This window comes from Sapajus apella, unplaced genomic scaffold, assembly GCF_009761245.1.
Source record: "Sapajus apella isolate SASKATOON/1434 unplaced genomic scaffold, GSC_monkey_1.0 scaffold44, whole genome shotgun sequence".
Taxonomy (NCBI): domain Eukaryota; kingdom Metazoa; phylum Chordata; class Mammalia; order Primates; family Cebidae; genus Sapajus; species Sapajus apella.
The window spans coordinates 13,071,052-13,091,419 of record NW_022436984.1 but is presented as its reverse complement, the minus strand read 5'-3'; the positions used below and the strand labels follow the sequence as shown (position 1 = coordinate 13,091,419).

Sequence of the window (20,368 nt, the reverse complement as noted above, 5' to 3'; positions counted from 1 at the left end):
TACTGGAAAAAGAATATTTAATAAACCAAAACAGTAAAAGGACATACATAGAATGAACCTGGCAAAGCATGACCGATATATTGAGTTCCTGTCTTCTGAAAAACGCCCTACTAAGTCCTGTAAGAGAACAAAGATAAAGGAAGAGTTTCTTGAAGACAGTGACTTCCTGTGGAGATAAGCAAAGAGACAAGAAAATCTACATAATGATATAATCCTTCCATTAAGGATGATGAACATTTTATGAGGAAAATCTCCATAAAGATGCACTTTGTTATACACTGATTTTGTTTTGAATACTTCAAAAATAAAAGCATACAATAAATGTTGGCATTTTACCCATCTATAACTATTACTACATTTTTTTTAACACCAAGTACCTTATCTTCTTTGGATTAATTAGTGCCTTAGTCTTTGAAAACTGAGAATGATTTTCACTTCTCCTGTCCTTGAATTAAACAACAAGAAAAAAAAACGAAGCGGGTGAGAAGAGAGTGGGTCAGATATGACTGTGATTTGAATCAATCTCAGGCAAATTTGTCAACAACCATTCTGTGGAAGATTCCCATGTGCCCAGTGCTAACCTGGATGGTATCCATCCCTGACATTAAGGTAGGATGTAAAATTAACAAGGAAACCATACAGTACAATGTAGAAAGTGCTATCATAAAGGTATTTATAAAACACAATGGCATCCCAGTTAATATAGCAATTGATTCTGCAGGGAACAAAAGAGGGGCTGAGGACAGAGGTAAGGAAAGCTAGAGAGGAAATGAGAATATCACTAAGCTTTAAGGAAGAGTAGATGCTGTCCAGATGGACAAGAGAGGATGGTCTTAGGCAGAGGAAGCAGTATGCACAGTGACACAGAGATACGAAACTGCATGTGTATTGAAGGACTAGCAAATGGTCTCGTGTAACTTGATCCTAGACTTCATGCAGAAGTAGCTGGAGGCACATGGTAAAAGCTTACGACCTGCTAAATTCAGACTTATAGCTGTGGGCAGTGGGAAATTATCAGAGATTTGGGGGGGTTTTGTTTACATCTTAACTAAAGTGTACAATTCAGTGACATTTAGTACATTGTGCAGTAACTCCCAATATCTCTTTCCAGAATATTTTCACAAGCCCCAAAGAAAATCACTTGCCCATCAAGCAGTCACTCCCTATTATTCCCTCCCTGTTTTCTGTCTCTGTGGGTTTGCCTAATCCGGATATTTCATAAATGGAATTATATAACTCATGGGCCTTGGTGTCCAGCTTCTTTCGCTGAGCATAGTGTTTTTGAAGTCCATCCATGTTGTAGCATGTATCAGTATTTCATTCCTTTTTATGGCTGAATAATGTTCCATTGTATGGACATACCACATTTTCTTTATTCATCAGTTGATGGACATTTGGATTGTTTCCAAATTTTGGCTATTGCAAATGTCCTGTTGTGAACATTTACGTAGAGTGTTTTTGTCTGAGTATCTGATTTCAACTTTGGGGAGTATATACCCACTAGTGGAATTGCTGGGATATTTGGTTCTTCTATGTTTAATTTATTGAGGAACCCATCAGATATGTTTAATTAAAGGAAAGACATAAGATTGTATTTTAGAAAGTTAAATGTACCTAATGGATATTTAAGGAAACAAGATCTATAGAGATGGTTCCCCAAAGATCCACCAAATAGTTGCTCATCTGTTCCTTCCTGCCTTCCTTCTTGGGCTTCCTATCTCCTTTCCTTTCTCTCCTGCCTGCTTGCTTGCTTTTTTTTTTTTTCCTTGTCGAACCTACAAGTTGGCATGCAATATGGTGGTCCAAATATATGCCCACCCACATACCTTGTGGCTTTACACCATCTTCTAAGGCTTCTGTGCTAAAATCCTGCTAGCTCAGCCCATCTGTAACAGTTCAGATTGTTTTCTTGCTTCATAATTCCTGCTCTGAGGAAGCATCAAGCTGTAATAAATAGGTCTCTCGGTATTGAATGAGAGTTCCAAGAGGAGCCTAGCACAAGAAAGGCTCCTGGAAGGGTTTGCTGGAAGGGTTTTGACTTGAACATTCCTGCTGAGATAACCAGGGTCCATCTTCCAATATTCTCCCTCCATCCCACTCCTCCAGACACAGAAACGTACGTTGCTAAACAACTGCTTCTTCTGCAGGTCTTCCAGCTTGTCATTTCAAAAGTGGATGATTCTTCACAGAAATTTCAAGGATTATGAAAGCCCAATACAGACATGAGTTAAGTGGCTTTTCTTCAAATTAGGATTGGTTGCTTTCTAATTTTGAACATGTGCCACTAACAACACACCAGGACACTAACAATAGCAAGGAGTGATTTGCTAATTTTCTTGCTCAAAGTTGTTATATTTATAGATGCACTGAAAAGTTGTAACGATGGTCACTCAGTTGCCAGTCAGAGAATAGAAATGATACATGTTGTTGTTGTTTTCCTCCAAGAAATCAAGAAGTTAAAACAAGTCATAGCCTAACTTGAACAGATTCTATAAATGAACCTGGCTTGAGGAGTGGGGGTGAAGGGAGATGCTCAGAAAAATGCTCCATGAAGCTCTTCTTGAGAGACACTGAACATCCAGGGGTGGGGGGATGGGGAGGAGCGCGAGGACAAAGGTTGTGCATCTAGGAGCACTGAAGCACCAGACTAAGTATCCGATGTGTAGCAACTGCACCTTCTGATCTTAGAGTACAATGATATCCCCTAATCGGCACAATTTTGAACATTTTACATTCCATTTTTAAAGTGCAATTACAAATAAGCCTCCTTAGAACCAACCATGCAACCTCTGGGTCTTTAGAGAGTAAAGAGACTTCAACAGCTCTTCAAAAGGAAACGCACAGGGCCTTCAGGCCACTTCCATGTGCCTGTTACGGCAGTATGTGGAGAAAGTGCTCTATCTAGAAAAGCTGGGAGGAAATCTGAGTTCTCCTCAGTCTTCTCTTGCTATGGAATGGCCATTGGCAGGATGGGGCTGCCACCTGAACATCCCTGCTGCTTTGGCTTCTATGGCTGTGTGGCTCTCTGGAGCCCCTCTTCCTCGGCTAACCAAAGCCAGATTTTGTTCAGGTGTCAGGCAGCCAAGTGCTTCCTGGGGAGACTGGGCCCTTCTCCAGCCCCAGGGGCTGAAGCTTGATTGGTCTAAGAAAATAATGGTCCATTCCACTTGCCAGGGATTTCTTTAAGAATGGTCATGTGACATAATTCTGGCCAATGAGACCTGTGGGAAGTCTGCTGGACTTCTGGGAAATCACATTTATTGTAAAAGAAGAGATCAGAAAAGGGGGTCTGGCATCTTCTCTTTCCTAGCTCACTCACAGAACTCACTACTAGCAAGTCACAGACCTGCTGTGACCCGGTAGAGACATGGCTCAAGGTAAAATTGACTACCTTGGGTCTGCTAAAGCCCAAAAGCCTTGAATCTCTTTAATTAACTAGCCAGATGCAGGCTTTCTCCAGACTTCCTGTTAATGCAAGATAATAAATTTTCCTTGTAGGCTAAGCAATTTTTACTTGGGTATTCTGTTATTTGGCACTTAAAGGCCCATCCAAGTCAGTAGATAAATGTTTATCAAGCACTTTATCAACTACATATTTTTAAATTATACCCACAACCCAAATTATGTTTCATATCTCATGAGAAATACTGCTGTATCTGACCTTTTTAGAAATAACTGTAATCCCAACACTGGGAGGCCGAGGTGGGAGGATCACTTGAGGCCAGGAGTTTGACACCAACTTGGTCAACAAAGCAAGACCCTGTTTCTACAAAAAAAATGTAAAATGAAAATTAGCTAGGCATGATAGAGGATGCCTGTAATCCTAGCTACTCGAGAAGATGAGGTGGGCTGATCACTTGAGCCCAGGAGTTTGGGGCTACAGAGAACTATGATCATACCACTGCACTCCAGTCTGGGCAACAGAGTGAAACCTTGTCTCTAAAAAAGAAAATTGTTTTTAAGAAATAAATAACAACTCCAGGAAACTACATATATGGAAGAATACCTGACCAGGAAAAAAAAATAGGTCTGGCATTTGAACCTGTAAATACAGTCAGAAGAATGTGAAAGCAAGAACTGTGTGATGACGCAGAAATAAAAACATGCTCTAAAAAACACCCATGCCACAAATTTCAAAAATTACAATCTGGGGCCTATTAGTAAGAAGCAATCAATTTCTCCCACGTCATAATCAAAATATTATTGCAGAATCATCTGTATCAGTGGTTAAGTGAAAAGGGAACCACTCTTTCACGCCTCTCAGTGGCTCACAGATCTATTTATTTCAGTAACTGCCACGTTTGTAGGGCATACAAAACTGTACCCTTTTATAATTTCTCCTGTCATTATTTTTTAACTTTCCCAAATCAGGTATGTTGGGACCTGTCCAGAAGACTGAACAGGTAATAAGTTATTTATACAGCTGCCAATTTTCCAAATCAGCAGTGGTGCCTAGAGATGACTTTGGGGGACTGAAGCTTCCATGCCCACAATATCCATCAGCTCTCCATATACCCTCGACACTTCAAAATGCACAATCTGGATAAGGCCCCCATCCCTACATCTTCTAAACAAAAATCAAAGGGCCTGCTCCTTCCAAGCAATATATTCTGTCTTATAAATTAAAACCCATTTGAGATTATGCTGATAATAGCATCCCCCTTGCTCACAGGCATCCTGATAATGCGGTTTCAGAGAGAAATGAGGGCAGTTAGAGCTGGTATGCTAGGCTTTGCGGGTAATTGACAGGAGTTTATAGCCCAAGTGCAAATCACCTATCACCTGCAATATAGTATCAAAATCAGGTTAGAATCATTGCTTGAAATTCCTTTCAACTCTATGATAATTTTTTTTTCTACATGTGCTTATTTTCCTCCTACCTACTTGAATTTCAGAAAGAAAAGGTAACCCTTGAGAAAAGAGAAAAAAAAAGAAATCTAAGACTTTGATGCTTCTTTAGCAGACATCCTCTAGCTGGATTTTATCTTTTACTGCTGTATAGTAAACAGTTTCTTTGTGTCTTTTTTGTTTGTTTCAAACACCTGAAGAAAAAGACAAATTTTAATTTTTATTATTTTATTTTTTCATAAGTTATTGGGATACAGGTGGTATTTGGCTATGTGAGTAAGTCCTTTAGCGGTGATTTGTGAGATTTTGGTTCACCCATCACCCGAGCAGTATACACTGCACCCTATTTGTCATCTTTTATCCCTTGTCCCCTTCCCACTCTTACCCCCAAGTCCCCACAATCCATTGTGTCATTCTTATGCCTTTGTGTCCTCAAAGCTTAGCCCCCACGTATCAGTGAGAACGTTCGATGTTTGGTTTTTCATTCCTGAGTTACTTCGCTTAGAATAATAGTTTCTAGTCTCATCCAGGTCGCTGCAAATGCTCTTAATTCATTCCTTTTTATGGCTGAGTAGTATTCTATCATATATATATATATATATATATATATATATATATATATATCTCACAGTTTCTTTATGCACTCTTTGATTGATAGGCATTTGTTGGCTTGGTTCCACCAACCCAATTGCAATTGTGAATTGTGCTGCTATAAACATGCCTGTGCAAGTATTTTAGAAAAAGACAGTATTTTTAAGAGCCATTCATGTTGGCAGTCACTATTGCTTTTCCCGCCACTCTTTCAATCAGCCTATCTCTGTGTAGCTTCCTTCAACCAAACTTCCATTGTCTGAACACCAAGCGAAGTTTTCCTACAATGTGTTAGATGCTAAGGATTAGATCACCTGGAATAAATGATTCTTAAGTATCAGTGGCATAAAGCAGATACTGAGCTCCAACTGGTATGGGTTCAGTTGCTCCAACTGGCCATTGTAAGTTTTGTTCCCCTCACCCTACGGTTTATCTAGGTATGTCAAATTATGGCTGTGATCATCTGTTTCATAATTTTTAAATCATATGACAGGTGATAGATGTTGTTTATCCAGGATAGCTTCATTGAGTAATATTTAACAGGATGCATACTTAAAATTCTAATCGCAAATATTACTGTAAGCAGTTTTCAAAATTGTGAGAACTTAAAAAAAGGCATTGAAATTCAAGTTAACCAGCAGCCTGCACCCACTCACTTAGACCCACTTCCTCACTGCTCTAGGCGTAGTTAAGGAAAGCCCATTCCCATGGGACCTGGAGGACTTAACACCCATGTTTTTCACTAAGCAGTCTATTTTTTTTTTTTTTTTAGGTAGAGTTTGACACGGAGTTTCGCTCTTGTTACCCAGGCTGGAGTGCAATGGCGCGATCTCGGCTCACTGCAACCTCCGCCTCCTGGGTTCAGGCAATTCTCCTGCCTCAGCCTCCTGAGTAGCTGGGATTACAGGCACGCGCCACCATGCCCAGTTGATTTTTTGTAGTTTTAGTAGAGACGGGGTTTCACCGTGTTGACCAGGATGGTCTCGAACTTTTGACCTTGTGATCCACCCGCCTCGGCCTCCCAAAGTGCTGGGATTACAGGCGTGAGCCACCGCGCCCGGCTTATTTTTTTTTTTTTTTTAGGTAGAGTTTTCCTTGTCACGCAGGCTAGAGAGCAATGGAGCAACCTTGGCTCACTGCAACCTCTGCTTCCCTGGTTCAAGCGATTCTCCAGCCTCAGGAGTAGCTGGGGTTACAGGCACTCACCATCTCGCCCAGCTAATTTTTGTACTTTTAGTAGAGATGGAGTTTCGCCATGTTGGCCAATAAGCAGCCTATTTTTTAAAAAACATTTCTTTTTTAACATTTGTTGACTGATTATTGAGTGAAACAAGTGTTCATATCCCCCACACCAAAAAAATTCCTTGAAATGTAGACAAAAGAGATCCAAGTCTAATATAGCCTCCCACCCACCACTGCCCCTGCCCTGCTAGTGCTGCCGTTACAGACGTTTAAGAGTGCAAGTTAGTGCTTACTCATAAGGCAGATGGAAGCACTGGTGTGGATGTGCAGCTGAGTGTCCTGTTGTAAAGAGACAATTAAGCCTTCTGGAATTATCTGTACACTCAGAATTTTCTACTTACATTTCTGGAGTCTCTTCTCTATCTACAGAATGTCAAATAACTTGGTGAAACCAAAATGGAACATATTACATCCTTTAGGTTCTTAGGGGAAAAAAGAGTTGATTGATTTTTACCTATGAACAAAATATTAAAAAGTCTGAACACAGAGCACATCCAGCAAGTTGTAGAAAATAATTCAGTGTGTCCTCAGTAATTAAAGATAACGGAAACTAACATATGGTTTGCATTGTCCCCCTTTGTTCACTTGCTAATGCATTCCCTGATGGGTGTCCCCATGACGTTACTGTTTGGTCTGCAATCAGCTATCTGGCAGAGTTACAAGAAAGATGGAGTGCAGCATGTAGTTTCCCGTTACTCTGAAGCAAACAAAGGCTGCCAGCTTCATGATGACGGTAGAGGCGGACTCTCTCATGCTCCAAGAAGTTCAGTTGCATCCTTTTAGTTATGAATAAAACTTGCAATTAAACAGATTAATCACTGCAATCACTTTTAACCACAGGCAAACACTATGAGAGTGTAAAAATTAATTGTCATAAATTTTGCCTGTTTCAGGAGATAAATTCCACTTTCTATTTACAAATCCCTTCATTATGATAAAAAGCTTTACAGTTAGCTTTGCAAAGCTTTAGACCCTATCAATGGTGTGGTGGGTTGTTTAAAAAAAAAAAAGTAACCGTAGAAAAAACAAAATTGTTTAAACCTAAAGATATGATCTTATCTGAATTGCCCCCAAATACTGACCTGTTTCACACCAAAGGAGATACATTGACTATTTGTATTATTTGCCAATTCTCCATTTTCGCTGATTGCAGCTTTTGTTCTTCCATCCCATCACTGCTATTGGGACGGAATGGGATATGAAGAGGCTGACCAGACCAAATCTGATTTTTATTCTTTTAACCAGAAAATAATACAAGAAAATGGACCACAGATATGGACACAATCGAGAATCAAAGGACAGTGGAATTTCCCTGAATGATAAGGTACACATAAGAAAGGTAGGCTCTGGGCATGATGGGATGGTCAATCTGAGGTCATGGTTTGCTTGGTGTGAATAATCTGTGATTCTATTCTGATAAACTGTGGTTATATGATCTGTGACTATAATCTGATTATCTGGGGTACACAGCACTACAGGTATAACAGAGATGAAAGCAGAGTTCATTCTTGGTAACTGTTGGGAAAACCCTGTGACCCACCTAAACTCCTTCAATGTGCCCACTCTCTAGCATTTCACACTTAGCACTGACATTTCCTCAGTGGAATGCAATGTCCAGATGCTCCTGCAACAAAAGCTGATCTTTTATAGCAATCAAGGACACTCACTGAATGAGGGAAACACAGTGGCTCACACCTGTAACCCCAACATTTTGGGAGGCCAAGGCAAGAGTATCTCTTGAGGCCAGGAGTTTGAGATTGGCCTGGGAAACATAGCAAGACCCCATCTCTACAAAAAATTTAAAAAAAAATCAGTTAGGCATGCTGGCACACACCTGAGGCACACACAGCCTCAGTACACCAGGTGTAGCTGGCAAATACCTGCCCAGCTACTCAGGAGGCTGAGGTGCAAGGATCACTTGAGCCCAGTTCAAAGCTGCAGTGAGCTATGATCGTGCCACTGAGCTCTCGCCTGGGTGACAGACAGAACAAGACCCTGTTTGAAAAAATAAAAAATCAGAAAAGAACACTTGCAATTATAATTATGAGCAGTCTGCCTGATGGGGTTTGAGGGCTCTTTTACCTATCTGAAGAAGAAAAATCAGTAGCTAAAGAGAAAAACCACAGCAACTCGGGTATAATTGGATGTGAACTTTCTATGACATAGCAAACTCTTCCTTTTTTCCCCTCAAGGCCATTGCTAAACATCATCCATGAAACATAGTGAATGAAAATGTCGTTGATTCTGGCAATTTTGATCACAAACCACTTAAAGCACCATTCACTTTTGTGTTTATAAATTACTCTAAAAAGACAATTCCTGTGTGCAGATGGTACGAATGGAAGCAAGTATCTTCTTTTGATTGCAGAGTAGCAAGAATTTAATTTCTATTCAAGGTAACCTTCATGATTGTTAGCAATAGAATGTATTGAAACATTGAATATCACACTTGGGTATGCTCAGCCTCAGCACACTGTAGAACAAGCTAAAACTACAAATCTAGTCATTAAGAGTTGTGTAGTATAAGCTAGCAGTTGTTTAATCAAAAAGGGCTCATTTAATACTGTGCCTAATGTCAGAATTGATACAGAAATAAAATGCATCTTCTTCTCTCCCCTGTGCAAGATAAATGTGTGTGATATAACAGTGCACTGGGATACCCATCATGAATTTCAGCTGTGATTGGAAAAATCCCTCCTCCTCTGCTCAGATGAGAGACTTGGCTCTGAGCAGTGACAGAAACAGTCTCGAGAGTGGGGTGTACGTGGCAGAGGTACACATGAAATTCTTTGGATGGTGGCATGAAAATAGTTGAACTTCCATTTATATCTATTTATTACCACATCCCTCAAAATTTTCTTTTGCTCGTTTTATAATGTATGTGTGAGTACAGTCCACGCACGTAATTCAAAAATGAATAAACATAAATCACATAGAGTGATGGTCAAAAGAATTTCAGAGACCACTTGCCTTGAGAAGAGGGAAAGAAAAAGTCATATCATACCCCCAGAACCCCTAAAACTAAGGAATCCCTTTGGCCAGCAGCATCTTTTAGCCCAAGAGAAGGTCCATGAACAACCTGTGAACCACTGGATCAAGGAGAAGAAACAGTGCTGGCTTCTCAGCTTCCCTAGGTATATCTGATCTTGGAAGATAATTCTAACACAAATTATACTTTGGTCCACAAATGAGCAGAAGAAAATCATCAATCTATTTCTGCGTCAGGTAGAACTTGGTGGGTCCTGTACAGACTATTAATTTCGTGGGAAATAAGCAACAGGAGAAGCAGATAAATCATTAGCAGAGTGAAAAGCAGACCCAATGAATTCCTACAAAATCTCTTACTTTCCTTTTCTTACAGAGAACAAAATGACAAAGTATTTACATCCCACTGTCTTTGATATCCTTTTATCTCATTAGAGGAAAAATGCTTCTGCAACCACAAAAACATCTTCTATTTCAAATTTCAAGAATTCAAACCCAAATGATTTATAAAGGTCAACATTGTGCATACAGACTTATAATCTTCACATTTCTAAAATCCTATCATTTTTAATTTTATGAAAAAACACATTAATTTTCTATTTGTATTGCAGATAATATGTAATATTAGAATTTCATTTACTTGCATAAAGTATATATATTTGAAAAATCATGTTAATTGGTTTTAATGAAAATATTTCCTTAAAAAGTTAAAGTTAAGGCTAGTGTGAACAGTTGAACTTCTAATGTCATTTCTATGACTCTGATTTCTATTCAAAATTGATTTCTCCAAAGTTCTACATAATGTATTTGCAAGTCACATCAATGTTTATTAAAGTCAGTGTTTTCAAGAACTGAAAGAAGCATTACATAATATTTTCAACTGAGTCGCCTTCCATCTGTCCTGTCTTCCTGTTCATCCAGTAGTTGAAACATACATACTGCACTTGGGAGAAAACAGCTAGGAGTCCCCCAAAGGATGCTGCACTCGATCACTCTGCATTGTATTTTCTGTCATTTACCCACTGGTACTATCAGTCATCCCAAAGTAGTCTCCCACCCTGGTCAGGTAATCTTCCTATGACCTACTAAGAGTAGTTATAACATAATCCACTAGAAAATACAAACCCCACTACTTGAAATAAACTCATTGAAGGCAGGGATTTTTATCCACTTCATTCACTCCTGTATCTTCTATACCTGGTACAATAACCAACACTCCAATATCTGTCTGTTGAGTGAATAAATGGATGAATGAAGGAAGAACTTATCTTTTGGTCCCTTGTCATTTCCTGGCATCCTTATATAATCCATGACACACGCACTTGCTTTAAAGATTTTTACACCTAAAGACCTCTTTCTAACCCCCCACATTCCCAGTGGCACAGAGATACCTGAAGCCCTACGCTTTAAGTCCATTTTGTTCAACTATTTCAGCACTCAAGTCGCTGGATGAAAGCTGATTTCATTTGCATACTTTTCTGAGTCAGTCCTTATTTGGACCAGTAAAGCTTCCTTGGCATCAAAAGTCTTTAGCCAGTGCTGCAAGAAGGGCATATATGGAAGACTAATTTAGAGTCAACTGACCAGCTCAAACACAAAAGAACCCCCACGTGTTTAGCTAAAATCTTCTTGCATTACCTTGCACATAATGGGCTTCTAATGGGCATTTACAGAATTGGACAGTAAATATGGAAATACAATATGAATATAATATATCTAAAGCATTTGATAGGTTCTCATGTTATCCCAGTGAACAAGATAGTGAAGTGTGAATTGGTCAATATAGTGCTGATAAGAGAACTTGCTGCTAGAAAAGCAACTATGTTCAAACTATGCTGGCAAGTATTTTGTTTCATCTCTCAATTTGGTAGAATAGCATAGGGTTCTAGTCTTGATTCTTCATGAGCTTATCAATAACACTACCTCCATTCTTACTGAAGGTTCTGGTTGAAGGTCAAGCCTAGACCATTCCAGAGTCTGGGCTAGATAGAAGTGAGCTAGAAATATAATGAGTATGTGAAAACAAGAATTTGATGATTCTCCCAAATATTTGTCCCACTGAGATAAATGCTTTTCTAGCTGCTGTGATTTCTCTTAGACTAATACTATAGAGTCTGTGCATATTTCTAAATTAATCTCTTTTTGCTCACATTGCATGTTTCTATCTCCTGTACATCTCTCAGAAATACATCTCTCTTGTCTTGCCTCCAATAATAGGAAATGCAAATAATTCCTACTGTGAGAATGTTTTCCATATTATCAACTCTACATTTTCTTCCCTGCACTTCTCATTTAACTCCTAGCTTTGCCCTCTAGGTCCACAGGAGAAAAGACTGGCACCTTTCCCTCTCAGAAGCTCACTAAAGATGCTAGGCAGTTCTTGAGCCCTTTTTCCACCCCTCTCCACTCTTCATCAGAATAAACTTTTCTTCACTTCCTCAATTAAAATTTCTAAACGATGCTAAGACTGATAAGGTAACTCACAGAAGAAAGAATAGAACTTGGGACTCTGGTTACTCACAATTTTTAATTAGATATAGTGTTAATCTCTAGTTTTATAAATGGCTCATTTACGAAATTCATACCACAGCCACGAATGACAGATGCCAAAACAAAGGTGATAATGTTTGCCTAATATGGGTGCCAAAATCATCTTTGAGACAGGAAAATGTTGGTTACATTTTCTTTTCTCAAATTATTCATAGACTCAGAATTTTAAAGCTGTTCGTGTCACCCATACATTTCACAGATGATGAAACTGAGATCTAGAAGAGTTATGTAACCAGTCCAAGGTTGGTTAGTAGCAATGTTGCAAGGCATTTCTGGACATCTCCCAAACAACAAATTAAGATCCTATAATGTACCAATGCCTGTTCTTTCCTCTAAACTCCACGTTTCTTAATAGTGTCAGCTCATTAACTTTGCAAGAAGCTAAATTTACATTGTTATTAATTAACACAATGACAGATATGCGAACTAGAAAATTCTCTAAAGAATAGTCATCCCTCCTAATGCTCCAGACAAGGAAACTGAAGGCAAAGGAGGCCTGGATACTTGGAGAACACACTGCAGTTTAACAGCAGGGCCAGCAATGGTGCCCATATCTTCTGCTTACAACCGAGAACTCTCTTCGATGTTCTACACAAAAGACTAGCTAAACACCATCAATATTATAAATCTGAGATTGTTTTCATCTAAAAATAGGCATTCGTGACTGGAAAAGTCTAGGTTTTTTTAACGAACATATGAGTTCTGTCTTATGGAAGCACTGGGCTAGATTGTAGAAAGATTGTAGAAAGGAGTTGGAACAAACAATAGAGGTTCAACTTCAATGGCCTCCAAAGTCTTTCCACCTCTATGATTATTTGACCCTAGACTGCCCAGGAACTGGCACCTCAGCTAGCGAGGGCATTTCCAGAGGTGGTGTGCAATATCCTGTCGGGGTCCCTCTTCTACTGCAGGTTGGACTCTGCCCTGCTGTTTCAGGCATTGCTCTATATCCAATTTACATGCAATCAAATACTCTAAGCACAGAAAGAGTGTAAGCAAATGCAGTTTTGTCATTTCCAAAGACTACACTGCTTAGCTTTCAAAATTGCCTTGCCTAAATGAGCACTCCATGGCTGAGCCTCCAAATTCAGCTTTTACAGTTTGTTCATGTACTATGCTACCATCAGAATTAATTATGCAGCATCCTCCTGAGGAGAAATCAGATTTGGATGCAAGTTAGGAGAAAAAAGAAAATGGTGCACTTCCCAAAGGAAGATTTTACTGTATCCGATTCCCCCCAAAGTGCTGGAGTCCTTCCACAGGCAGACAGATTTCGGATGGCAGCCCCCAGCTGAGCTAGCCATGGGAAGGAGGAAGTTGACACATTTGAGGAATGAAGAATCCACCAACTAGCAAGACTCTGAAGGCCAACACATTATTAACCCCCTCTTTTCTATGTCATTCCATTGCAGGCTGTAACTCAACACAAATCTGTCAATTTGTTTTCCTGAATGGCTACTAAATATTAAAATGTACTGATTTGGGACTTTTTTTTGACATCATGAGTCCAAGAGAAGAGATGTTGATTTTTTTTTATCTCAGAGAAAAATATATATATACTGAGTCAAGTTCTAAGTTAAAGGAAGCTTCACAAATTGTCACACTGAATATTTTTACATGAATGGGATTACCAAAAAATAAAAATAAAAATTCTAACTGTCTGATTCCATTAGCAGCAGCCAGGTGTTGCACAGATCTCAGAAGAAAAAACTGATGCTCTACAACTCAGTGCCAAACAAAAAAACAACAGAAACAACCCGGCAAGGCACCACACAAGGAAGACAGAGTGATGAAAAGCTCTAGTTTCAAGGGCTAGAACATTTTCTCTCCTCAGCTGCCACCAAGTGCCTGGACAGCGAGGAAGGTGGGGGTATGGGGTCCGCAGGAAGGCTGGAAAGCAGGTGTACTATCTGCTTTGGGCAGCCTCCACCAGCCAATGATTGGTCTCTGAAGTCTAATCCACACACACCCTGCACTTCAGGGGTGTGGGGGAAGGTTCCAGGGCCTCGTTAGCTGCCCATCAGCCCTCCAGACCACATCAGTTCCATCGGACACCAGCATCCACACAACACAGGGAAAGCCCCTTCCCCCTCTTCGGAGGTTGGCACCACTTTTCTTCCAAACGGTATTTCCAAAAGGGAAGCACAACTTGAGGGAAGGATCCCGGCTGGAAAAAGTCGAGTCTTTGACGGTTAGTCCCCCTTACAGGGAGCAGCGTCAAGAAAAGACACACATGTCAGGCAGGTGTACAAAGGCGGAGAAGGACGGGGGAGAGCGAAAGAACCGGGGAAAGGGAGGCGAAGGCAGGAAAGGAGGAGACAGAGGCTGCGGGAGCGGCACGGACTGGAAAGGACGCGCAGGATGAGGACGAAGGAAGAGAGTCAAGGAGAGTGAGAAGAAGGGAGGCAGCGGGGAAAGAAAGGGAAAGGATAGAGACCGGAGGCGGCGGCAAGGATGCCAGAATGCACCGGGGCGCGGGGGCGCGGGGACGCGGGGCCGCGGCGGGGAGGGGACCGCGGGGACCAGCGCGCCCCTGGGAAGCCACCGGCTGCGCTCCACGCGCGGGCGCCGGGGACGCGGGGCGTGCCCGCCGCTCACCTTTCAGGATGAGGGTGTCGATGTCCCGGTCGATGCCCAGGAAGTAGCACTTCCTCCAGAGGCCTGAGTAGGTGGCGAAGAGCGGCCGGCCGCACTCGGCGTCCAGCCCGCCGAGCCCCAGCAGCGAGCGCCAGGACTCGGGATCAGCGCGCCCGGGGCCGCCCGGGAGCAGCCGGCGCCCCAGCGGGGGCGAGTCCCGCAGCGGCAGGTGCGACAGCGGCATCAGGCGGTTCTTCTGGTCCGGAGGATCGGCGCCCGCGCGGCTGCGCTCGCAGCTCTCCTTGTGGCGCCGGGGGTCGGTCTCGTACCAGTGGTCGGTGAAGATGGCCGTGACGAGCAGCCCCAGGGAGCACAGGCTGAGGCCGAGGCTGAGCGCCGTGACGAGCGCCCGCGGCTCCATGGCTTCCCGCCCCGCCGCAGCCGCCGGTGGGCTCGCGCGCCGCCGCCAGACACAATGCACTTGGCCCCGGCTCTCCGCCCGCTCCCTCCCTCTTCCCCCCACCTGCCCCCCACCTCCCTCCCACGGCCTCCCCGCCCCGCGCACCCGGCCCGGCTCCCTCCCTCTCCCCCGGCCTGGTCTCGCCTCCCACCGCCCGCCCGCCCCCGGCCGGGCCCCAGGGCTCCGCGTCCTCCCCCGCGCCGCTCTCGCTTTCTACCCCCGCTCCTCTTCCCCAGCTCCCTCTCCTCGCCCCGGCGCCCCCCACCCCGAGCACGCCCCTCGCCCCTCGCCCGTCTCCCTACCTCTGATCCAACAGTCCGCCCTCCTCTCCAGCAACTCCCCTTCCCCTTTTAATCTCTCCTCGCCGCCCTCATCCTCCTGTCTCCCCTTAACCCTGTCCCTACTTTCCCTAGACTTTTCTCCAACTCTTCCTCTCGCTCTTTCCCCCACTCATTTGCTCCTCTGCTCCCCAGCTCCCAGTGCCTTTATATCCCGGCTCTGGACTCGGTGCCTCTCTCCACCTACCCCTCAGCACACCCCTCCCGTCCTCTTCCCTCCAACGACCTTAAAAGACATCCACCGACATCAGACTCACTCTTGTCACTTGTCCAAGTTGATTCTGATCAGTGTCCCGTTTTGTACCCAGGAGCTAATCCCATCCAGGTCGGGCTGCGTGTAGCATTTAACTCCTTGGAATCTTGATCTGGAGTCCGAAGGACCCTTTGTCCTGCTGCCTGCAGGATGCAGCCTCTGAGCCCCCTAGGCAGCCAGCTCTATCTGTCCTCTCTCTCTCTCTCTCTCTCACATATCCATCATCGCTTAGCCTCTAAGCATTCTCTCTGCTCAATCCCCTCTTCTGAAAGAAAAGACACCTAGTGTCAGTGGAGTGATAGGACGATGACCAGAGATTTTTCTCCCACTTCATTTCAACCTGCTATGAGATGGACTTGTTCTCCCGCCAGACTGGCCTCCTGGAATTTCTAGAAGAGCCTGGGATCAATGAACCCTGGCAGTGGCACCTGCTTCATGAGGTGATTATTGCCTTTGCAGACAGCAAGCCCCCAGTAATAAATCAAAGTAATGATTTTCTCCCGTGCAGGTTTCCCTCTTGGGCTGGGGGGTGGGGTCAACAGCAAAGCAGGGCTACACACCAAAGCCAACACCTGAGCCTGGGGCAGTTCTACCAGGCTGCTTGCATCTTCCAGTCACAGAGGTTACTTCCAAGAATGGCAGGCAGATTGACATTTTCTAAAATGAGGAAATGCCAGGACCCAGGATGCTAAGAGTTAATCACTTGTGCCGTATAGTCAGTCTATACCACAGAGGTGCAGTGCACTTGCGGTGCCACTCAGTGCCCTTGTGGTCACGTCAGAGACAGGAAACCATGCTGCACTGGCCCAGGAATGAAAATTCTTGTGTTCTTATGCTATGCAATATTAATGATGAAGAAATTATGAGGCATTCATTAGATACTAAATGTCATTACTCCATGATTTAATGGGACTTATTAATTAGTGCCCTACATCAATTGGTATTAATATGCTTTATATACTTCCTCCAGAATGACATCTGTAAAGGTGGTATAAGACTCTTGCTGGGATTTATTTTCACTGCTGTTTGTGTTTAGCATCTTCAGAGGGTATATTTCCAATGAAGATCGTATGCCTATTCTGAGCTGTTCAGTGCATACGTAGATCACTTAAGCAAATCCTTCAGTCATATCGGACCCCCGTTCCCATTTCCGCTGACCTGACAATGTGAATTATTGCTTGGATTTTCTCACAGTTTCAGCAAGATCTATGGTGAGCTCTAGTCTAATTAAGAAAGACAAAGAGTTATAATTTTAGTGTTTCTCTCACCTATAAGCTTTTCCTTCACAGGAAACACTAATCTCATCAAAGGAGTCTTATCTGGATTTACACAAAAATGATAAGACTTAGAAGCTTTCTTTTATTTATACTCTATAATATGTATAAAATCCTAGATCTTAATGGATACACAGAGAGAATGCCTTTAACTGTGGGTCCACAGTTGACATCTGAAATTCACTCAAGTCATCATGTGTTCTTTTATTTTTTAAAATGCATCTTGAGATAAAGTTATCACAAACCTTGCAAGCCCCATGGGTTGTCAAGCCCTTAGCAAAGCCTCATCCCCTGTTCGAGTCCTCACCTCATGTACCACAAGAAATAAATATTCAGACACATTCCAGAGTCACCTCATCATTTTCACACAATAACCCTGTCTTCAGCTGGAGCTAGACAAAAGAAAACCTCCTTTTAAGGCACTTCTGTTTAACTTAAAAAGAACACACTGTTCTGTCTCATTTTCCTAGCTAGAAATCTTTGCTCACACTCTTTTTAGAAAATAGCATTATTCCAGAAGTTCATTTATGTCTATGCTTAAGACCAGTCTCAGTATATAATCCAAAGGTTACTATATGATGGATTGCCCTTGACAGTATTTCATTAAAAATGTCACACATTACAAATACGGGCCAGCAGTATGTAACGAGAGCGCTGCCTCTGCTGGTGCAGCATTAATGGCGCCAGCGGGAATGTGGCATCTGATGTGTTCACAGGCTTCGCTACAGCAACTGCTCATTGCTCCATCCATGTTTTTAAAATTCCCCTTTTGGATACTTCCAACAGTGAACTATCACCCACTAGCCCCCCAGTCTGTTAGGGGAGTGAAAAATATGAAGACGAGTAAGTGGTGCCCATCTTCAAGATGCTCCCAGCCTAGTGGCAAGAGACAGATGTGTAGACAGAATGAGAGACAAATGCTATAGTTAAAAAAAAAAAAAAAAAAAAGGACAAAGTGCCATAGGAGCATGGACAATGAAGAGGCTAACTGCCTTGGGTCAGGTGGGCTACATAGAGATAGTAACTTTTGAGTTAGTTCTTAAAGGATGAGTTAAACTTTGCCAAGAGGATATTAGAGATATTTGTATTGCAGTCAGAGAATACCTCTTTGGCCTGGTGTCTACCTCATACATTTGGAGGCTTCAATGTTTCAGGCCACTGTAAAATTTGTATATTTTTAAGTCATAAAGTTATCATGTCCTAATGACTGACTACAAGCTGGACAGTTGGAGATGAGTGGAAGGAAAAGCCTACACGTGAATATAATCAGTGTAGGAGGGCATTTAGCTCAGCATGGAGTCAAGATGATGGGAGAGCAAATATCCAGCTAGAACACCTCACATATCTGAGCTTTGGCTATGCTGTGACCTCGAGGTTTTCAAACTTTGCTTGTTCTTTACCTGTCTTAAATTTCTCTTTGCCAGCTCCAGATCTGATATCCCTAAGTACATCCCTCAGAGAAAAACAGCATCCTCATGTGACAGAGATGGAGCCGGAGAACTTCCACCTGGGTATTTTACTGTGTTATTGTGCTCAACATATTCAAAATTAAAGTCTCATATTTCCATATGGTTCAACTGCCCTCCTCAACTCTTTTGCTAGTGTTACGTCATCAATTCACTCAGACACAGTATTTTAGAATTATCTATCACACTGACAAAGTCAGAGATTTTTCCTTTGAAATTTCTTTTATATCCACCCTTTCCTCTACATTTCTACCGCTTGTTCTTACTGTGTCTCTACCCCACACATCTGTATTATTGTTACAGCTTCCTCCTTGGCCCCCAGGACTTCAGGATCAACCTTTCCTGCAGCTATCCCGGATATTGTTGCCAATGCACATTCTTCAGTGTTACTTTACATCATCTTTCAGCTTCCGACTCTCCTTTCTAGGTTAGGGAGAACTCTCCACTCTACCATTTCAAAGTCCTTCTTTGTTGCTGCCGGTATTCCCATTGCATTTAAACATCACAACTGATGTGCGGCCCATGTTTAAATATTTACAAAACAAAATACTTTTGCCTTCTCCAAACCTACTTACCATAATATCTATGACATTCACCATATTTCTCTCTACAGTCAGGAAGTTCTTTAAATAAATATTTCCTAAGAGAAGAGATCAGTGTGCACACACACACACACACACACACAGAGAGAGAGAGAGAGAGAGAGAGAGAGAGCTCAAATTATGAGCTATGGTAATAATTTGTTAACATACCCATGCTAAGCTAACCATCCTAACAATGCATATTCTAAAAGATTTTCACCCTATTGCGCCATTGCTAAGACTAAAAGCAATATCCTTCCTCACTTCTAACATTTAGATTCTGCAATTCAGACTATGCATTTTAACCAAAACTATACACTAGGTTTCATAACAAGTGTGGAAGTTTTTTCTTGGTAATGTCAGATTTTTTTCAGCATTCAATAAAAGGATATAGTCAATTATAGTGTTAACCTACAAATATGCCATTTTGCAAATTGTTGAGGTGTCTTGTGTTAAAGTCGTCACTCTAAATTGTTCTCCTGAAACAACTTTAATTCAGCAGCATATCTATGAGTTAAATAATGTAAGTTATTGTTCAATGTAAGTTATTGGGCAAAGTCCCACTGGATTTTGTAAAGATGAAGAAAACATGGCCTGTGCCCTCAGGGAGCTTTAGGGTAGTTGGAGGGGAAGATAGAAATGCAGGAAGCCACTAAGAGGGACAGCTTGAAACTAGTACTGTCACAGAGGTACAAAACAATGCAACAGGAAAAGCTACTACAGAGAGATTCCTTTCTCCATTGGGAAGAATACATTTAAGCCAAGTGGAATAGATGCTATCTCAGTTAGGCCTTGGAGGAAAAGGAGTATTTTCTGTATGTGTGTCAACTCAGTCCAGGGCAAAGCCAAAAGTAAATTTTAGAAGCAGCACCTATCATGGTGCTCTTCTATACCCCACGCATGTGCTAAGTCATCTTGGCAGTGCCATTTTGTCACTGACTAGAAGCCTGGAACCATAAAATACCACAAAACCCCCAAAATAGACAGTGCCTGATAAGTTTCTCATTTCACTGACACACCGCAGAATGTCACCATTCTTTTTCACATTCCTGGATTAAGCTGTTTCCTTTTTGGAGTCTTTAAGCACATATGGTAGGAAAGGAAAAAAAAAAAAAAAAAAAAAGAAACCCATAACCATGTTAAGTCCCACTTAAAGTGTGATGTTTTAGCAGATGGTGGCTCATTAATTGCCACACCTAACTG

At 42.1% G+C, this 20,368-nt stretch overlaps 1 protein-coding gene across 1 annotated transcript in view; it reads right to left on the bottom strand.

The window, feature by feature from the left end:
• Nucleotides 1–15,398, bottom strand: part of TMEM178A (transmembrane protein 178A) — a 52,642-nt gene extending 37,244 nt beyond the window's left edge. The window contains exon 1 of the mRNA XM_032239394.1: nucleotides 14,815–15,398. Within this exon, the coding sequence (XP_032095285.1) occupies nucleotides 14,815–15,214 (400 nt within the window). The 5' untranslated portion in view covers nucleotides 15,215–15,398. The remainder of the gene's footprint in view (nucleotides 1–14,814) is intronic.
• Between the last annotated feature and the right edge of the window lie 4,970 nt (nucleotides 15,399–20,368).